The 21,458-nt window shown below is 39.2% G+C and overlaps 1 protein-coding gene across 18 annotated transcripts in view; it reads left to right on the top strand.

Annotated features, from left to right (window-relative positions):
• SRPK2 (SRSF protein kinase 2) overlaps positions 1-21,458 on the top strand; it is a 255,065-nt gene that overhangs the window by 53,529 nt on the left and 180,078 nt on the right. The window contains exon 1 of one of the 18 annotated variants that reach the window (XM_072791511.1): positions 19,715-19,796. The exons of the other annotated variants lie outside the window; for them this stretch is intronic. Coding sequence (XP_072647612.1) covers positions 19,795-19,796 — 2 coding nt within the window. The 5' untranslated portion in view covers positions 19,715-19,794. Of the gene's footprint in view, positions 1-19,714; positions 19,797-21,458 lie in introns of those variants that run through there. 18 annotated transcript variants of the gene reach the window in all.

The raw sequence follows: 21,458 nt of genomic DNA, 5'->3' as shown, positions 1-21,458 counted from the left end.
TACAACTTGATCCTTTGCTAGGCCATTTAGGACTAGTCATTGAGAGTTACTGATGCATTTATTTTTTTAAAGATTGATTCATTTATTTGAGAGAGCTAGAGCAGGGAGATGGGGTAGAGGGAGAGAAAGAATCCTCGAGCAGACTCCTACTACACTAGGGTATGACCATGAGATCATGACCCCTGAGCTGAAACTAAGAGTTGGAAGGTTAACTGACTGACTGACCCAGGTGCCCCAAGAGTTGCTGACAATAATAACTTTACCCTTGAATAATTAAGCAAGTCTCCTAAGAAAAGGGATGTTTTCTACAATACAGCTAGAATATTTTTATTATTTTCAGGAAATTTAACATTACTAAATTATTATTATTATTATTATTATTTAAAGATTTAATTTATTGGAATGTCTGGGTGGCTCAGCAGTTGAGCGTCTGCCTTTGGCACAGGTCATGATTCTGGAGACCTAGGATCGAGTCCCACGTCGGCTCCCTGCATGGAGCCTGCTTCTCCCTCTGCCTGTGTCTCTACCCCCCCACCCCCAATAAATAAACAAATAAAATCTTTAAAAAAAAATTTTATTGGGCAGCCCTGGTGGTGCAGTGGTTTAGCACCGCCTGTAGCCCAGGGTGTGATCCTGGAGACCCTGGATCGAGTCCCACATCAGGCTCTCTCTGTATGATGCCTGCTTCTCCTCTGCCTCTCTCTGTCTCTATGAATAAATAAATAAAATCTTTAAAAAATAAAAAAAAATTTATTTATTTATTTGAGAGAGAGCAACTGAGCACAAGTAGTGGGAGGGGCAGAAGCAGGCTCCCTACTAAGCAGAGAGCCTGATGTGGGGCTCAATTCCAGGACTTTGTGATCGTGACTTGAATGAAGGGAGACGCTCAACTAACTGATTGAGCTCCCCAGATGCCCCACTGTTATCATCTAATGTATAGTCCATATGTATATATTTGTATGCAGTATTTATATATACTCTGTATTGTGTGTGTGTGTATGTGTATATATATATATAAAATTTAAATCTAGGATCACGTATTGCATTTTGTTGTCATGTCTCTTAGTTCTCAGTAATCTGGAATAGTACTTCTGAAACTCTCCATGGTGAAGCATAGTTTTTTTCTTTCATTTCCACTCTGCTGTGGACCAATAATTTTGTAAAATACACTAATAATAAATCACTAGAAAAATAAAATGGAAGAAATGAAGACATAAAAAATAAGACTTAATTAAAAAATTGATTCTACTATCAAATCGCTATAAAAATTTCTGAACTCTGGGATCCCTGGGTGGCGCAGCGGTTTGGCGCCTGCCTTTGGCCCAGGGCGCGATCCTGGAGGCCCGGGATCGAATCCCACGTCGGGCTTCCGGTGCATGGAGCCTGCTTCTCCCTCTGCCTGTGTCTCTGCCTCTCTCTCTCTCTCTCACTGTGTGCCTATCATAAATAAATAAAAAATTAAAAAAAAAATTTCTGAACTCTAAATTTGTATACTTATCAATCCAATCAGTAACAAACATTTTGAGGGCTTTTACTGATCTGTGAGTTAAGTAGCACTGATCTAGAAAGTTTCTCCAGCTTATTTGTTTTTTTTTTTTAAGATTTTATTTATTTTAGAGAGAGTGAGCCCTGGCTCGAGTACAGAGGGAGACGGAGAGGGGAAAAAGACTCTGCTTGGAGTTTCAAGCAGACACTCTACTGCCTCGAGCCTGACACTGGGCTTGATCTAAAGACTCTGAGATCCTAACCTGAATCGGAGGCTTAATTGACTGAGCCACCCAGGCACCCCCAGGCCAGTTGTTTTATAGATAGGTGAGTTTCTTAATTTGGATTTATCTGATTGTTTTGTCATGGTTCAAATCAGATTAAATACTTCTGATAGGAATACAGCATAGGTGGTGTTGTCCTCTTCTCAGTGCACTATTATTATCGCATGAGACACATCATTATTGCTCATGTTGATTATAACTTGGTTAAATGGTGTCTTCTAGGTTTTTAAATTGTAGAGGTTTCGGCCCCCTGCTCCCCCACTTTTTTTTTTTTTTTAAGGTTTTATTTATTTATTCATGAGAGACACACAGAGAGAGAGGCAGAGACACAGGCAGAGGGAGAAGCAGGCTTGATTCTAGGATTCTGGGATCACACCCTGAGCCAAAGGCAGATGCTCAACTGCTGAACCACCCAGGCCCTTTTAAAGTAGGGTCCATGTCCAGCATGGACACAACCTTGAGATTAAGACCCGAGCTGAGATCAAGAGTCAGACGCTTAACTGACTGAGCCACCCAGGGGCCCCCTTTTAAAATTAATAAGATACTGTGAGACAGTGTGAATATCTCTTTTTATAATTATGTAATGGCTTTAACATCCCTTGATGTTTCTTTCCTGAATCAGTGTTTTGCAACCATGGGTTACAAATGATAATTGTCTGATTCTCTTAATATATTTTTTTTACATTGATTAGTTGTCATTCTTTCTTTTTTAAAATTTTATTATTCATGAGAGACACACAGAGGCAGAGACATAGGCAGAGGAGAATCAGGCACCTCATGAAGAGTCCAATGAGGGACTTGATCCCAGGACCCCGGGATCACGACCTGAGCCAAAGGCAAACGCTCAACCACTGAGCCACCCAGGCGTCCCTCCAACAGTCTTTAAAACACATTGTAGAGATGAGCCCTCTTTTCCCTTTTCTTTTGCAGAATGCATGTCTGACCTAAGGAAAATTGAATTGAATGTCTTTTTCTTAGATACCTCCCATTTCCCTTTATCTTTTCCATCAGTTTTGCCCTTTGGGTCTCTTTCTCCCTGTGTCAGTTTTCCCTAACCTCCCTGGTTCAGAACCTTAACTGAGGCTACCGCTTCAGCCCTTGAGGGCTTCATCTCCTTGAACTACCTACTATTATTTTTCTGTCTTATGATCAAAACTGCTTTGTCTAGTCCACATTAATGCATGAAATTTTGTTATTTTCTTTAGCTTTTTAGATCTATTTATGTTTAAAAAGGTTTCTTGTAAGGTGAGTGAATAAATTAGATGACTAATAGGCAGTGTGACATGTGGGAGAAAGATTTTTGGAGGGGGTGGTTGTAGCTGAGGAGCAGCCTGTCCTGTAGATGAGTTTTTTTGAAGACTCACATCTGAGCCTTGGAACCTGAGTTTTTCCTTTTCTAATTTTTAAATTTTTAAAATTTTTTGCCCGAAGTCCCGAAGTGGGACTTAATCCCTGGATTCAGCATCACACCATGAGCCGAAAGGAGATGCTCAACTACTGAGCCGTCCAGATGTTCCTGTTCCTGTTTATTGTTTTGTTTTTTGTTGTTTGATCATTTTTGTTGTTCATACCTTTTACTACTGGGCTGCAGGTTGTTTTAACCTCCACCCCCCACTTTCCTGTGTTACCCTGATCCCTTTTGTATGATGTTGAGTTTTATGACTGGAATGAACCAAGTCATTCATAGGACTCCTTTGGAAGTTTGACAGTCTGTATTTCTGGTATCTCCTGGCAGAAACTCTTGTAAGTTTGAAGGTTGTTAAGATCAGCTCATCTGAATTTAGTACCTTCTGTCCTTTGATTCAGCAGGTACTGGGCACCTAGTATGAATGGCAGTGCTAGGCAGTGGGATACAATCATGAACAAGTAGATGTGGGCTTCACCCTTCATCTTGTAAGCAGACACTTAACACATCTCATATGGATGCCAAGGGATGGGAGAAGAATCGGGTGCTGCAGGAAAACCTTACCTGAACTTGGCAGGGAGGAAGTTGGTATTTTGGGGAGAGGTGCAAAACCAAGAGACTCTGGGAGTGGTTGACAAACTTTTCCTGTAGAGGATCAGATAGTAAATGTTTTTGGCTTTGCAGGCCCCATGGTATCTGTCGCAACTGCCTAACCCTGTCATTTTATGCAGAAATGGCCATGGGAGAGAAAAAAACGAATGATTGTGTGGGTGTTTCAGTCAGACTTTATTTATGGACAATTAACTCAGAATTGCTTATAATTTTCAGGTGTCATGATTATTCTTTTGATTCTTTTCCCCTAACCATTAAAAATGTAAAAACCATATTTAGCTTACATGTTGTTACAGAAACAAGTGGTGGACTATAGTTTGCCGACTCCTGGAATATGGTGCAAACATGCCCAATATCAAGGGTCTTTTACCCGAACTCTTGATAAAAACAGAGCTATCATGTAAGAGACCTGCAGAGGGTATATGCATTATGCTTTTCAGACATAAATTTGTAGGTAGGGTTGAAAATTATAGTATTTCTGCACCTCTAGCTGTTCTTTTGAAACATTCCAGTAATTCTGGAAGTTCAAAGGAGAGGATGTTGGGAATTACGAGAGTGGTGCACATACAGAGGGGCTTGGGGGGTGTAATTAATAGTGTTAGAGAAGGCCTAAGTCTCAGTCATGATCTTGTCAATTACTGGCTGTGCAGACCATTTCACTTTTCTTAGCTCTGTGAAGAAGAGAAAGTAAACCCAACACAGATCCTGCTTGGAATTACTGCAAGTAGTAGTGTACTTCAGAGCACCATGTAACATGTCAGCATTAATATCTTAAAATTATACAGCCATTTCTAGCATTTTTACATATAACCTATAGATGTAGGATAGGATTATGATTGCTTGGTTTGTGTCACAAGATGAGTTCTTGAGAAATTCATCATGCAGACATTCATAGTCTACTGTGTGTTAAAGACTGTTTTAGTTATGGGGATACAACAGTAAATACAAAATTGTTCTGTCCTTTGTGGGATATAAATAAATAGGTATTACGATACACTTACCAGGTGGTCATAAGTACTAGTAAAGAAAATAAAGACTAAGGATAGATGGGGGTATGGAGATGGTGGATGGGGAAGATTCTGGGGATAGCTTCTTAGGAAAGAAGGTTTGAACTTATAAAGGTTTGGGAAGGCAGGGAAGCTTTCAGAGATGGGGAACACACTATAAAGGTCCTGAGGTAAGAAAAAGTTTTTTAGTATGTTTGAATAGAGGCCAGCAAATATAGGTTGGATCAAGTAATATAGATTTTTAGGACCTATTGCACCATGGCAAAGAGTTGGGATTTTATTCTGAGAAAGATTGTAAATCTGTTGGAGGATTTTGAGCCAAAGAGCAAAATAATCTATGTACATTTAAAATTGATTACTCTCCCTTTCCCCTTCTTTCTGAACAGTTCTGTCCTAAAGCCATTAGGTGGGGCAGACCAACGTAGGCACATACCATTTGAGGAGGGGTAAGGGGAGCTGTTGTGGCCCAAAGCAGCATGTCTGGGCCCAAGTGGGATGAGGAGGGTGGTTTATGATAGAAGAATATCAGTATTGAGAGGGCACAGGACACATCACAGGAGGCGGAGCCCAATCAGGGTGAAGACAGGATTTTTCTGGGGGCAGCCCAGGTGGCTCAGCAGTTTAGCACTGCCTTCAGTCCAGTGATCCTGGAGACCTGGGATCGAGTCCCATGTCGGGTTCCCTGCGTGGAGCCTGCTTCTCCTTCTGCCTGTGTCTGTGCCCCTTCCTCTCTCTCTCTCTCTCTCTCTCTCTCTGCGTCTCTCATGAATAAATAAAATCTTAAAAAAAAAAAAAAAAGACAGGATTTTTCTGACTGGGTTGCCTGGTGTGGTATACTAGAGTTTGATCAGGGTGAGGAGAGTGTCTAGCGGGGAGAGGAGAGTGCACAGGGATTCAGAGCTTATGCTGTCCCTACCTTATAAAAGTGGTGGCCTGGGGTGGGCTGTGAAGATTAAAATCAGATCTATCAGTCTTAATTTTCTGGTCTTGATGCTTTTGTTGTAGTTATCTAGACCATCCTTCTTTTTAGCATTTGAGGATGATGGAGCATCAGGTTGGCAGCTAACTCTCAGATGTTTTGGGGAATAAAGTATTTTGTGCATTATTTTTCTGTGATTTTTTTTTTTTAATTTTTAAAGATTTTATTTGTTTACTTTAGCACAGAGGGAGAGGGAAAAGCAGCCGATGGGCTCCTGCTCAGCAGGGACTTTGCTTCTCCCTCTCCCTCTGCCCTTCCCCTTGCTTCACTCTTTCTCAGAGAAATAATATATTAAATAAAAAAAAACTGAAAAAGAAAAACCCAACAGTGTCATTCTGGCCATTGTATGGTAGTGGATTATAGAGTGGCAGGATTCCAGTGAGGAGGCTGCTGCCGCAGTTACTCTGGATGCATTGTGCGGGTGGCTTGGGCAGGTGGTCTTAGTGGAGGAGGTGCGCAGGGGGACTTATTTTGAAGGAAGAGCTGGTTGGATTTACTGATGGATCCGAGGTAAGACAAGAGTCAAGGACAACTTCTTGGTTTTTTGAGGAACTTGGGAAAGGTGATGCTGTTAAATAATGCCATGGATTCGTTTTTTAAAAATTGAGTTTGTCAGAAGACCTGGTTTCTAGTCCTTAGCTCACCCATGGAGATGCTGTATGAACTTAACTTGTCTTGACATTTCTGGCACTTGAGTTCATGTGGACATCATTGTGTAGAATCTTTACAGTAGGATCAACAGGCCACATTAGCCATACCAGATCTTGATTCAGCAAGGCATGTCCTAGTCTCTGGTGATACTTTTTAATTTTTATTTATTTTTTAAAGATTTTATTTATGAGAGAGAGAGAGAGAGAGAGAGAGAGAGAGAAAGAGGCAGAGACACAGGCCGAGGGTGAAGCAGGCTCCATGCAGGGAGCCTGGCATGGGACTCGATCCCAGGACTCCAGGATCACGTCCTGGGCGGAAGGTAGATGCTAAACTGCTGAGCCACCCAGGGATCCCCTCTGATACTTTGTTGAAGAATTGGAGAGAAATGGTTTATTATAATTGCATACGTAGATAGTTTAACACCTGCTTTTCAGAAGTATTAAAGATTTAGTCACCAACTTCACTGAACTTTTAAAGATTTATTAAATGATGAGATGAAATACTTTGTCTTTGATTCTATTCTGCTAAATGTTTTTATCATCAACTTGGATGACTCGGATCACTTGATTATCAAATTAGTCTGTGTAGGGAGGTTGAACACCTTTTTTGGGGGATGGAGGTTACAGTTGGGAATCATAAAAGTCTTGCTTGAATAAAACTACCTATACATGGTTCTTACTGATGAATGGCTTCAGTTAACTTCATAATGTACCTATTTCAGTGTACGTGCATGGTGGATTTTAAATAGGAATAACAGGGTTATTGGTCATTAAATAATGATGCCTGACGGATATACCCTATACTTGTCAGTAGCACTCCTCCTCAGTCAAAGGGTGTACCAGCCTTACTTATCCACGCTTCACATTTGTTAGCTTTTCAGTTATGAATTGTTTGGGCAAAGTACTTTTAAGGAAAGACAATTTGATTCCTTCAAATTTTAAATTTGTTTCTATCATGCATACTTGAGGTGGCATTTCTTACTTTGAGAAAAGCTTCCTTAAGTGAAGTTTTCAGCCAGATTGCTTAGTCCTCCAAGGGAAAAATGTGAGTGATGTGTCCCCGAATCATTACTATAGTGTTAAAAGCATAGGTATATCTATATAATACAGATACATTTTCACTTCGTGGAAATTAATGTACTATTCCTATTCCCACTTTGCCCTTAAAACATTCACTCAAAGGCATCAAACACTGTTCCTCGTGTTCTTTTCTGGTATGTTTTCTGGTATGTAGCATCTCGTATACTTTAATGCTGAGTAAGTTACGTAGTAAGTGAGAAGAAAAACCTTATTCTTAACTTTCTGGACAGGTTCAGTATTATAGTTTTGTTTGCTTTAAGAATTAGCTCTTGGAAAAGTAATAGACTACCTGCAGTGAAATATGGGTAGGTGTTTCAGAGAAATTTCTGTGCAGTTTTGCCTTGTGGTTTGACGTTTGAAACTTAGGAGGAAGTCCTTTGCTGCCTGACATTTTCTAACCTTGGTGGTGGTAATGCAGACTTCAGTGTTTGTCCCTGCCTTTGTTCACAGAAGGCCACACCTTCCATTTGTTTTTGAATTTTGTTAAGTGTTAGTGTATATGTTTCTCTAGTGTTTTTCCCCTCAGCATAAAATTTCAGTCTTTATGTAAATCTACATTCTCGTAGTTGATTTTCATAGGTCATTTTTACCCCACTGCTTTCTCTCCAGCTGCATCAAGGCATCAAGCCAGGGAGCCTAGGTCCTTGAGAGGGTCACACAGCTGGGAGATCCTGGCTGAGGTGGAGATGTATCGACTAACAAATTAGACATTCTTGTAAACTTGAAAAAAAATTGTGAAATTCACACAACATAAAAATAACCATTCTAAAGTGAACAGTGACATTCTGTTGTGCAAAATGTTGTGCAATCACCAGTTCCAAAGCGTTCCATCCCCCCCAAAATGAAACCTCTGTGCATTAAATGGTTGCACCCTGTTGCTCCCTCCTCCAGCTCTGAACTACCACCTGTCTGTACTTTGTCCCTTTGGGTTTATCTACTCTGAATATTTTATATAGTGCAGTCACGCAGTGTGTGACTTCTTGTGTATGGCTGTTTTCACTTCTTAAAATGTTCCTAAAGTTCATCCAGTTACAGCACGAATCAGTATTTCATTCCTTTTTATGGCTGAATAATATTCTTTTACATGTATATGCCACAGTGTGTTTATCCACTCATCAGTCATGGATATTTGGGTTGTTTCCACCTTTTGGCTATTACGAATAATGCTGCTGTGAACGTGTATATATGTATTTGTTTGAGTACCAGTTTTCACTTCTTTTGTGTTATATACCTAAGGGGTGGATTCTCTCACAGAATCACCACAGTGTTTTCTCCAGAGCTTTCACTGTTTGATATTCCCTCCAGCAATGGATAAGTGTTTCTTTACATCTTTGCCAACACTTGTTCATTTCCCCTCCCTCCCTCCCTCCCTCCCTCCATTCTTTTTAAATTCTGGCTATCCTTTTCAGTGCTAAGTGGTATCTCATTGTGGTTTTTGCATTCTTCAAATGATTAATGACACTGAGTATCTTTTCATGTGGTTGTTGGGAATTTGGAGAAAAGCATATTGATAGTTTTTGTAATTGAATTGTGTTTGTTACATATTTTAGGTGCTAGATCCTTGTCAGATGTATGATTTGTCAGATATTATCTCTTCTGTAGGTTGTCTTTTGTTTTCTTGATAATGCATTCTGATGCAGAAAAGTTTTAATTTTTTTTTTTAAGTTTTAAATTTTGATAAAAATTTATAAAGCTGAGCAGCCTGGGTGGCTCAGTGGTTTAGTGCCGCCTTCAGCCCAGGGCCTGATTCTGGAGACCCGGGATTGAGTCCCACGTCGGGCTCCCTGCGTGGAGCCTGCTTCTCCCTCTGCCTGTGTCTCTGCCTCTCTCTCTCTCTCTGTCTCTCATGAATAAATAAATAAAATCTTAAAAATTTTTTTTATAAAGCTAATTTTATTATTTTAAGACCTACTTTTTTCTTTCTGTTGCACATGATTCTGTTTGTATAACCTAGGATTCTGTGGCCAGATTGAAGGTCCTGAATTTTTATCTGTTTTTCTTTTTTTTTAATTAAATTTAATTTATTTAAATTAACAGGGATTGTTAATCAGCACTGTTAATCAGGTGTCCCACACAAAACTTTTCCTTAATTTGTGACTTCCAGTCGCTTTTGAATTATTGGGTAAATTAAGCAGTTTTTAAAAATTAATGATAGATTTCATTTTTACTCCTTTGGATTTGTGTTTAGTTAAGATATGACTCCTTGGTTTACTTGAAAATATTGTCTAGTTTTTTTTTTTAAACATGAATTTCACTCATGCATGTAAATTACTGTTTTATAAGTTGGCTCCTGATCATTCTGCATTTCCCTCTGCACCCCTGCCCCATGTTGTCTCTCTATTGCTCACTCCTTTTCCCTCTCAATAAATAAATTAAATCTTAAAAAAAAATGTGGTTTATATTTATTGGTACTTTGGTAGAAATTAAAATTGAGAAATTTAAAAAATGTTAATTTAAAAGAAGAATGTGGCGCTTGGGTGGCTTGGTCAGGTAAGCATGTACCTTTGATGCCGACCATGATCCTGGGGTCCTGGGATTGAGTCCCGCATGGTCAGGCTCCATGCTCAGTGGGGAGTCTGCTTCTCTCTCTGCCCCTCGCCCCCCGTACTCACAATTGCTCTCTCTCAAATAAATAAAATCTTTTAAGGGATCCCTGGGTGGTGCAGTGGTTTGGCGCCTGCCTTTGGCCCAGGGCGCAATCCTGGAGACCCGGGATCGAATCCCACGTCGGGCTCCCGGTGCATGGAGCCTGCCTCTCCCTCTGCCTGTGTCTCTGCTTCTCTCTCTCTCTCTCTCTCTCTCTCTCTCTCTGTGACTATCATAAATAAATAAAAATTATAAAAAAAATAAATAAAATCTTTTAAAAAATAGAATAGGAAACCATTGCTTATTAATATAATAGCATATTTTAAAATGACAAAAAACCACTTTTTGAAAAAAATTAGAAGAATGACATTGTTTTACATTTTGGTCAGTTTTGTTAATGTCTGGCTTAATAGAAGCTAGATTCTTATATATAATGGTCCTGCCTTTAGTCTGTCACAGAATGTTATTTGGGCTAAAATATAAGGAAAAAAATCCTTAAACTCATTGTATGTCCTTGCACCAGCTGTTTGTATTAAAGCAGGAGTTTCACTTCATTAATTTTTGAGACTATGTCTGCTGGATACCTAAGTTTGAATAACCATGGCTCCTCTGTTAGATAATAAGAAAGGTGTTCCTTAGAAAAAGAGACCAGTTCTCTTTGCAACCAGAACCCTTGTTGCACAGGTGTTTTTCCTTGAAACGAATGTATGCAACAGAAGTGCTTCCTGTTTCATTGGTCTGAATATGCGGTCAGGGTTGAGATAATAATAAAATGTTTTACTCCTTGGTAAAATACACTCTCAGTAAAACTGACATTGTTTTAAGTGCAGGTTAAGAGAAGAGTACAGTGACTGCTAGCAGGTACAGTTTGGGGCCAGTCCATATGGGGTGCTAGTCCTTTTTTACCCACACTGATTTACATCATCAGGGCAAATGTTAGCACGGTGAAAAGGGCAAGTGATATCTTGTTACCATTATGAGAATAGTTTTGATCTCCTGGATTTCCTGGGATTTGTGAACCTACTTTGAAAATTGTTGTGGGGCATGGACACCCCCTATGATTCTCTGTGGCAGAAAAAATAATGAAACCAGGGTCTAATTTTCAGATATAATGGAGAAGGGGACTCAACAAATATTTATCACTTTCCTAATAGTCATTCTCATTTAAGCCTCTGGCCTGCCCTGTAGACTAGGTACTGTTGTTCCTTATTTGCAAATGAGTTAAACAGATCCTGAGGGGTTACATACCTTACTAATAATGTCCTGGAAGTAGTAAATAGTGGCTAGTAGGCTGGAACTAACATTGGGTAAAATCAAAGAGGACTTGTTTCCTTAAGCCACTTGTGCCTCTAGGTAGATGTAACAGATTCTGCATTGAGGATTCAAAGTGGTTCATTGAAGATTCAAACGGATTCAAAGGTCATTTGACTGCTGCCCTTCCCTTGTACCACTTGTGTCCTTGCAGCCATTTTTTCCTTATCTTGTCATTAACTTTTTTCATTAAGAATAATAGGAGTCTTGATTAGAAAGATGTTGGTGGAAACCACGGATATTCACTTGATCTTTTTTTTTTTTTTTTTTTTAGATTTTATTTATTTACTCATGAGAGATAGAGAGAGAGAGAGAGAGAGAGAGGCAGGCAGAGATACAGGGAGAGGGAGAAGCAGGCTCCGTGCAGGGAGCAGGATGTAGGAATCGATCCCAGGACTCCAGGACCACGCCCCTGGGCCAAAGGCAGGCACTAAATCGCTGAGCCACCCAGGGATCCCCCTATTCACTTGATCTTTGATCTTATTTGTAAAACTGGGATAAGGTCAAAAAATAAAATACTATCAAGCCAGTATTCAGGAATGTAGTTTATCTGGTGGGCTTTCTCTGGCTTTTAGAATTATTTGTACTAATGTGTACTATTTTCTGTGAAGCGCTTACTCAATGTGGAGGGGAACACAGCACAAGTGAATAAAGTGCCGTGCTTTACCTAGTCCTTGAGAGTGTCTTCATTGAGTAGTGGATAGACTACAGAAGTTAATGCTACTTTCCAGTCCTTTCCAAACAGTTAATTTAAGAGGTGGTTTCCACTGTTTAAGGGACTCTCTTCTTCAAGTTAAGAGGCACAGTTTTAAGATTTTTCGAAAGATATCTTTTTCATTTAGTACACCATTTTTCGTTGTGTAAAATGCTGGGATTTTCAAGATACCAACTGAGGAGTAATTTCAGAAAACTTTTCGTAACTAGTATCTGTAATGTGAGCATGCATTAAGAGGAAAACCACCATGGAATCTCAGAGTTAACAAAAACATGCAGTATATTAGAATGATGCCAAATATATTTAACCTCGATTTTTATTATTTGTGTGTTCACCAATAATATTTCTGGACTTGCCAACGGGATGAGAAATGTGCAATATTTAGAATAACATAACACTCTGAGGGACCTTAGAGATTATCTACTTAAGGTTTTAGAATGTTAAAATAGTGGAACCTTTTCTTTAATTGAAATCATATCCAGGAATCCAGTATTTAAAGCATAAATGGCAAGTGGCTGAAATGAGAGTTGTGGGTCTGGAATCCTCAGGCTTGCTTGGCAGGTTCTGTTTGCCACTGCTGTGAACTTTTGGTTAATAGTAAGAAACAACATTAACATGTATTGAGTGTTTATTCTGGGCCAGATACTAAAGCACTTAATATGCATGGTCTCACAGTTTGAAAACCACTCACTTAGTTCAGTTTGTGAATTTTATCTCTGAAAAAAAAAAAAAAAAACAACAAAACAGGCCCAGACAGCTTCCGTGAGTTGCCCAGGGCTTTTTGTAGAGTTAATGTTATTGAAATCCTTTAGTCAGTTCAGCTAATGATGTGTGTGGTGTGTCATTTCTCTAGATAGGAGAGTAGTATGTGTTCATTGCCAACATTTTTGAGTTCAGAAAAGAATATAAAAGGGAAAGAATACTTAACTTCGCTAATTAGGAATTGGTAATACTTTAGTGTCGATCTTTCTAGTCTCCTTCATAAATGTTTATTAGAAAATTGATCTATCTACCATACCATTTATGAGACTTAAGGTTAACAGCATATTCCTTTTTTCCTAAATGTTCTTCACAAGAATGATTATTTAACAAAATTTTACTAAATCAAACAGCTTATTTAATGTTTCCCATTGTTGGGCATTTATGATATTTGCATGGTTTTTCTTTTTACTGTTATATTTATATTTAATGCTGTAATGAACACTTAATTTCTGGAACATGAACTTCTAAGTTTCAAATTACTGGATCAACAGGTGCCTTAAAAATATATTTTGAAGCATATTTCCTAACTGATCTTTGAAAAGTTTGCTAGTTTATACTTTCTTAAGTTATGTAACTAAACTCTTGTGAGTTCTCAACAGTGCAGTATAAACAAATAGTCATTATTTTAATTTTCAGTTGATTATAAATGAGGTCAAACTTTCCCCTTTTATATTTATTAGCTGTTTCTAGTTTTTCATTTGTATGTTTCTAATTTCTTTGCCAGCTTTTCTTTTTGGGTGATTTTTCTCTTTTTTTTTTTAAAATAAGAGTTCAAGAAACAACCTTTGTGTGACTCTCACTCGTGCCCCTTCCATCCCCTTAATCCCTGTCATATCTGTTGCCATTTTTTACTCAGGTTTAAAAAAATTACTACTTGTTAGGCAGAAAAGTTTTAACTTTATATCTTTCAATGCATGTAATGTCGGACTAACCCTTCTTTTGTGATATCAGCCTGTTGTGATAGCCACTGCCTGCATCCATTAATTCATGAGATATTCTAAATTGTTCATATAAAAAAATGTTCATATCATTCCATCTTTGCTTTCCTTTTTTTTTTTTTAAGATTTTATTTTTAAGTAAGCTCTATACCCACTCAGTGTGGGGCTTGAACTTATAACCTTGAGATGAAGAGTTGCACACTCTACCCACTGAGGCAGCCAGGTGCCCCATTCCATCTTTCCTTTATTCATTTCCTATAATACTTTGTAGAGAAGCTTCCCCGTATCAACTGTTTGCATATACTTGAGGTGCGTTTTGTTTAGGTAAGTCTGTATACTAGCTTGATTCTTCCCTTTTATCTAGCAGATTCAAAAATGTTGATTTACTGGTTTGTTCCAAAATTACTAAAAATTTACTTATGGATTTAGCCATATTTGTGTATTATTATACTTACTGAGGCATGAATTGTTCATCTGCGGCAGCAAGAGCTCCTTCAGCTGCCAGTAAGTGACAGGGCTGAGTCCACCTGTTCTGACCTCAGCTCTTGCTTTCCAAGGCCACATGCTCTGTGTGGAATTGAGCCCTTGTGTTCTGAGGTGGCCAGGGGGAGGGGCGGCTCACTGCAGATTTCTGGGGAGTCTTGTTCATTGTAACCAGTTTTTCAGTGTGCTAGGGATATGGTAGTGACCATGAATAATTTCAGATTGGTGCTATGGAGAAAATTAAACAGGGTGATGATAGGATAGTGAGTGAATGTACTAGTTTTGGCATCAGCGAACAGAATAGTTTTTAACTGTAATGCATCTGGAGTCTGTAAGATAAAATTCTTGCCTTTTATGGAGGAAAGACAAGGTGCTGAGTTACCTGCACTCGTGAGTAGAGAAGGAACCATCTCCTGAAAAAGTGGCTGAAAACGGAGCTCAGAAATATCTGCTTAACGCTTTATGATGGAATTGTTTCTAAAGGCTTCAGAGACTCTACTCATTCTTCTAGTTACATGTGATGGAGATAATTCTAAAACTGCAACTTCCGTAACAGTGCAACCAACAAGGAAGAAATCTCTTGATGGTGAAGTAGAGGCTCCAGATTTTCAGTCTCAGGAGTTTGGGGTCTTTGAAGAAGCACCTCCCCTGGTTTTCTTTCTAAAGGTGATCTAGCAGTAAGAGGAGCTCCGTGGCACATTCTTTGGGAAAGAAAAATACATCTTTTACACATTCAGGCAGGTTATCATTTTGGTTGAAGCATTACTCAAGGAGCTTTTGAAAATCCACACTGAAATAAACGGCATGGAACCTGGTGAGGGGTAACTCAGGCTAGAGAGAGGTCACAAGATCATCATCAGTGTACTGGACAGTACCTGGATGAATGGACGAGGGCTCAGTAAATGATCTTAAGGAAATTACTTTAACCTTGGAGAAGTGGATGTTCACAGTGAAATTCACAGCCTTTCCCTTTTCACTGGCATTTTTTCCTTTTCATTTTACCCCCTTTTAAAAGGAACATGGGTGCCAGGCTGACTAAGTTGGTAGAGCATCTGATTCTTTGGTCTTTGGAGTTGTGAATTCAACCCCCGTGTTGGGTGTAGAAATTACTTAAAAAATATTAATTAGAAAAATAAAAGAAACACAAAACCCAACAATCTTCCTTTCCTTCTGGCCTTAACCCTGCTTCCCTTCATTGTTTCCCTTCATTGTTCTTGTGGGATGGCTCCGTTATTGTTTGCTTTATAATTGTGGTTTGACTTGCATGTATATGCTATACATATGGCAGATATTATACAATTTTAGAGAATAATTTCTTTGTTCAAATTCTCCATGTTCATTTCTTTTTTTTTTTTAAGCTTTTATTTGTTTATTCATGAGAGACACTGAGACAGAGAGGCAGAGACATAGCAGAGGGAGAAGTGGGCTCCTCGCAGGGAGCCTGATGCGGAACTCGATCCCAGGACCCCAGGATCACGCCCTGGGCTGAAGGCAGACGCTCAACCACTGAGCCACCCAGGCTGCCCTCCATGTTCATTTCTTAACTTGCTTCTCCTGCTTTTGGCTCCATTTTTTTTCTCTCTGTTCATATTATGTGGACGTACTATGTGTATTTCTCCTGACATGAGTCAGGGGAGTCACACGGTATTATGTTCATGGAGAGGTGAGTAGAGTCACCTTTCATGTGCAAAACTTAAGGTGGGCATTTTCTTTTGCCTGGGATGATAGTGAGGCTGCAAGTTAGATATACTTTGGAAACTGTAAAGGGCTGTACACAGGTAAGGCACTATTGCAGTGATAATCTAAAGGCTTTTGCAGCAAGGCTTTGACTTCTCCACAGTGACACAGATAGTCTTACTTTGAACATCAGAAGGTTACATCTTCAGTGATTTGAAGCTTTCTAAAATACATGGTGTGATTCTCTATTGCTTGAGAATTTTCTCTGTGCCTCCTGCTGGTCTTGGGTGACATTCTTCTGCCTCTGTTGCCCTGTCACTGTCACTAGATGCAGGGATGTGGGCGCAGGAAGGAATTTGGTTTGATCCCAAGGACTTGGCTTCCTTGGGCTTTGCATTTTCCTGGGCCTCCCACCCCCCTTTGTTTCTAGTTGCTCCTAGTTGAGCTTCTTGACTCTCATACCTGGTAGCCTGGTCTTTTATAATATTCCTCAGTCGATGACAGTACTCTTCTATCCTTCCTTCTATTTTTCTGTGAGGCTAATTGAGAATAGAGCTTTAAACTTTCATATGTATATATGCAGCTGAGCCATTCATAAAGTGCTGGTGAGTTGAATTTCCAAGGACATTAGAATGACTGTCCTAATGACACAAATAAAAGGACACAGTTATGGGAAAGTTTATCATTCTGAAGCTCCTAAATTCCTTTTTAAAGTTTTTGACATGTAATCTGTATGTTGATGGATGGGTTTCAGCTAAAATACTATTATCTCTTACCTTCACCAAATATTTATGGACTTGCTTGGAGAAATCTTTAATTCCTTTTTGAAAGTAAAGATGGAATTTTGTTACTTATGTTTGGAATTTTAAGGCATTAAGTAAATTGTGCCTTGGGGCACAATTGTGCCTTGGGGTGACTGTATGCAAAATTTCTGTGCACTTGTTTTTTTGGTCAAGGTCCATAAATTCATAGGGGGCTGATCCCAAACCCAAGCAGTGTACTGTAGCCGTAGGATATGGGGCAACCCTGAAAAGCTTTAAAGTGGGGCAGTAATGGGATCGGTTTTCTGTTTTCGAAACTTGACTCTGCAGCATTATAGGCCAAGGATTAGAGAAGTGTGAGATACCAGGGCAGGAATGGTGACTGCTCCAATTAGAATGAATGATTAGGGAGGGAGAAATTCTGATTATTTTTGGTGAAGTTATGTCATCTGAGTACTTACGTTCATTATGAAATTCCTTTTCAGATAAGAATGAATGAATCCTGGGAACACTATAGCAGACAGTGTCCTCTTATTCAGGCTATTATGCTGATTTGAGAAAGGAGAGAGGAAGAGTCTTGTGGTTCTCTGTGGACACTCTATTTTGTCCTCCCAAATGTTCTACGTATTTGTGTAGGTGCTTTAGGCACACCAGAAGTGTTCCTGCCAATAGAAGCGGTTACTAGCCACCAGACATACCAGCCTGGTGGTGGTGAAAAGCAACAGATTGTGCCTGTGTCTCAGTCGTGAGAGTCACTGCTTCTCCCTTGTGTGCCTCAATTTCCTCAGCTGTCCCTGGGGGCCCCGAAGTGTTTACTTACCTCAAAGCATTGTTGCAAACAGTAAATCAATTATTATATGTAAAATGTTTACAATAGTGCCAGGGATTTAGTAAGTACTTAGCACACTTGCTTCTACTAGAACACCGCCAGTACTTGTATAGAGATCCAAAAGTAAGAATTCTTTTGAGTGAGTTTTCTGTTACATTAATGTGTAACGTTATAGTAGAAAGTTTCAAAAACAATACCATTTGGCTCCAAATCACAAGAATTTTGCATTATAGCTTTTTGAGTGGTCATGAGAATGACGATTAAAGTCCGTACAAGTAAATGAAAGTCCGTACATGTTTACCATTCCTTAAGATAACTCTTGCTCTGCTGGTTGTTCTCAACAGAAGTTCTAGTATGTAGTACTTTTCAGTTTAGCCGTGCAAACATTTTTACACTTGAAAATGGCATACAGCAGGGTGCGTTTTGTAGAGTTCTCTGAGAACATGATGCTATGAATTCTTGGGAGGTGAAATGGGAGAAGGGAGGCAAAAAAACCCCGGGTGCTATTTCAGTCTGTTTCAAGGTTTGCTTGTTGGCAAAAGAAGGACAGGGTTTGTTTCTAGTGTTTTGTTTTTTAAATTCTTGGTGGAAAATTAATTTTCTATGAAAACAGTATCACAAACTGTTATGATCTTCAGGTGGAGCAATAAAGCCCTCACCCCAAACTTATAACTTTGGGATATATTTAGGTGATAAGCCTACTACTGTAGTAGTGAAGCTGTAATAATTATTAAGGCCTCCCACTTTGCCAACCACTTTTGTATATATTATATTGTGCCATCCTCCTACAGTGTTAAGAGACAGATACTCCCATTAAATACTTTTTTTAAGAGGTTTATTTATTTATTTTAGAGAGAGGGCAGTCTGGGTGGCACAGTGGTTTAGCGCCGCCTTCAGCCCAGGGTGTGATCCTGGAGACCCAGGATCGGGTCCCATGTTGGGCTCCCGGCATGGAGCCTGCTTCTCCCTCTGCCTGTGTCTCTGCCTCTCTCTCCCTCTCTCTCTCTCTCTGTGTCTCTCATGAATGAATGAATGAATGAATAAATAAATAAATAAATAAATAAATAAATAAAATTAATTAATTAATTAATAAAAAGAGCATGTATATATGGAGGCGGGGGGGGGGGTGGGAAGAGGGAGAGAATCTCAAGCAGAATGCCCACTGAATGCAGAGTTTGATCTCATGACCTGAGCTGAAATCGAGAGTCGACTGCTTAACTGACTGGGCCACCCAGGCACACCTAAATTCTCTTTTTTCTAGATGGTGGTTAGGGATAGTAAGTGATTTGAATTTTATGAGTAGTCATGCATATATGGGCAGTCAGCCAGAACCCATACTCCTAGTCACCATGGTATAACGCACCTAATTGTTAAGTTACTACTTAATTGTAAAAACTATATATTCTGATTATAAAATGTATACTTGTGGTCCAATGTAGGAAATTCGGAACTATAAATTCCTCAGGATTTTGTATTATAGCATATTTATATTTATTAAAGATTTCCTCAAGGCACTGTGCATTTGTAGAGGTATACCTTTGGTACTTTTTTGTCATGGAGGTTTTCCATGTAAAAGTAAGATTTAGATAATACTTGGAAGTATCAGGAAAAAGTAAAAGAAAAAAAAATCAGTAAATGTCAGTGGCCAAATAGATGGTGTAGCCAGGGAGTGGTGTAAAGGGTAGGAGGCTTCTCGCCTGCCTCTCTTTGTAGTATCCAGTACAGTCTAGGTCACCAGTTCTAATGGACTAATAAGTTCTGGAGTAAGCCACTTACTTAGTGCACGTTGGAAATTGATTCTATATGCCCTCTTTTGGTTTATCGTTTGTTTATCCTTTTTTAAAAGATCGCAGAATTCTTGTTTTAACAATAAGCCTTTCTTAACAGGAAGAAAAGCCTCTTTGTATCCACCAAGGCAGATGGAACGGCACTTGTACTTCTAAATTTTTTAGTAGTAAGACCCTACTTAAATAGCATTGAAAATTAATTACTTTAATTGACACCCCCTCCCCCATCCCTACTGGGGGAGTCATGGTTTGACATTATAAAATCTGACCCTTTTATTAAATCCTCCTTTTGAGCTGAGGCCTCTGTGTTCCCAGCCCTTGTCCATTTGCACCTGCCTGATGCTCGGTGTCTTTCTCCACTAGGCAGAGCTGTGACATAAGAGGGAAAGGACTGTATTCCCTTTTCAGAACTGGGTGGCATGGTGATTTGACGCCTGACCTAAATGTGAGTTTGTATTTCCATAATCAAGTTGTAAGTTTGTGTTCAATCATTTCTTTTTTCAATATTAGGGTCTTTTCCCTCCCTTTCTTAGAATTACTTTCTTATACATAATACTCCTGTGGTAGTGTTTTAATTCTAATTCTGAGAAGTTTATGACATTTGTTTTTCATTTTCTTCTTAAAAGTTACTCTCTACCTAAATTAGAAATGTACACGACATTAAAATGGATTGCCCAGGGCAGCCCGGGTGGCTCAGCGGTTTCACGCCGCCTTCAGCCCAGAGCGTGACCCTGGAGACCTGGGATTGAGTCCCATGTCGGGCTCCTTGCATGGAGCCTGCTTCTGTCTCTGCCTCTTTCTCTCTGTGTGTTTCTCATGAATAAATAAATTAAATATAAAAAAAATAAAAATAAATAAAATGGATTGCCCATAAAGACATTTGTAAATGAATGTTTTGGTTAAATGCTTTTCCAGCCGAAGGCGGCTTCTTGCCAATGACAGGGCGGCAGTTAGCCAGCACGTCTTTCTACATGACTTTTTTCTTTGTTTAAGACAGAGTAACATCCTGCTGCTTCAATGATAGAAAGCCCCTCTCCTCTTTCTGGGATTTTAAAAGAATGTTGCTTGCCGGTTTTAAAAGAGTTGACCAGAAGTTGACTGTGATGGTCTCTTAAGTTTCAATATTTCTACTTAAATGGTTTAGTTCTAATGACATGTCCTTTGCAGTAATAACTCATAGTTATAATGACTTTCATTAATGTTCTAAAGCTATTTATGGTATTTTTGGCAAATATATTGAAAGGCATGAGGTGAGAGTACAGAGATCGATGGCCCTCCAGGGCCTGGTTAAGTCCTTTAAAAGCCTGAAGCACGGGGCCTCTTTTTCTCCCAGCAAAATGAAAATTGACAGTACTCTCAACAGCAAGCTAAAGAAGAATTTCCATTGCCACCCATGGTTAAAAAAGTACACAAAATGGCAATCTTAAAATTCTTAAGAAAAAGAAAATGAAAAAACATTCTTCTAATTTCGGGGTGTATTCCCTGAGCATGCTAAGGGGTTTGCAACCTCAAAACAAGCCAGTATGGCAAAAAAAAAAATATTTCAAACCCAAGGCAGTAGCTTTCTGCCCTCTTACCTTCTGTCTAAAATCCTGAGATAAATTCCATTTGTAGAAGTGTTTCCCTTTCTCAAACCAGGAGTGGGGAGGATCTTATCTGTGTAACACACCTAGTAAACAAACAACCCTTTTGTACTATACTTAGTACACAACTTAGTACTTCTCACAACCACCCCCAACCTCTTTTTCTTCACAAGGCCTCTTTCCCTTCCAGCCCCGTTTGTTAAGTCCCTTTGAGTTGCTCATCACCAAGTTTTCTTGTGTGTATGCACTTTGATATGTATAAACAAACAAATTTGTTTTCCTCCTGTTAATTTGCCTTTCATCAGTTTGATTTGTGGGCCCCAGTGTCTGAACCTAAGAGGGTAGTGGAGGTTTATTCTCCTCCATATCACGCTTCATCTTCCTTTTGGATAATTCAGCTCTGACTCTCTCCTTCAAATTGTACAGAAGACAATTAGAATAACACAGGAACGAGGAAAAGAGCATGGTTTATCTGGAGGAAGCTTTTTGTTTTCAAAAGTTAATTCTTTAGAATAAACTAACTA

Source organism: Canis lupus, chromosome 21 (assembly GCF_048164855.1).
Source record: "Canis lupus baileyi chromosome 21, mCanLup2.hap1, whole genome shotgun sequence".
NCBI lineage: Eukaryota > Metazoa > Chordata > Mammalia > Carnivora > Canidae > Canis > Canis lupus.
This window is presented reverse-complemented; position numbering and strand designations above follow the sequence as displayed.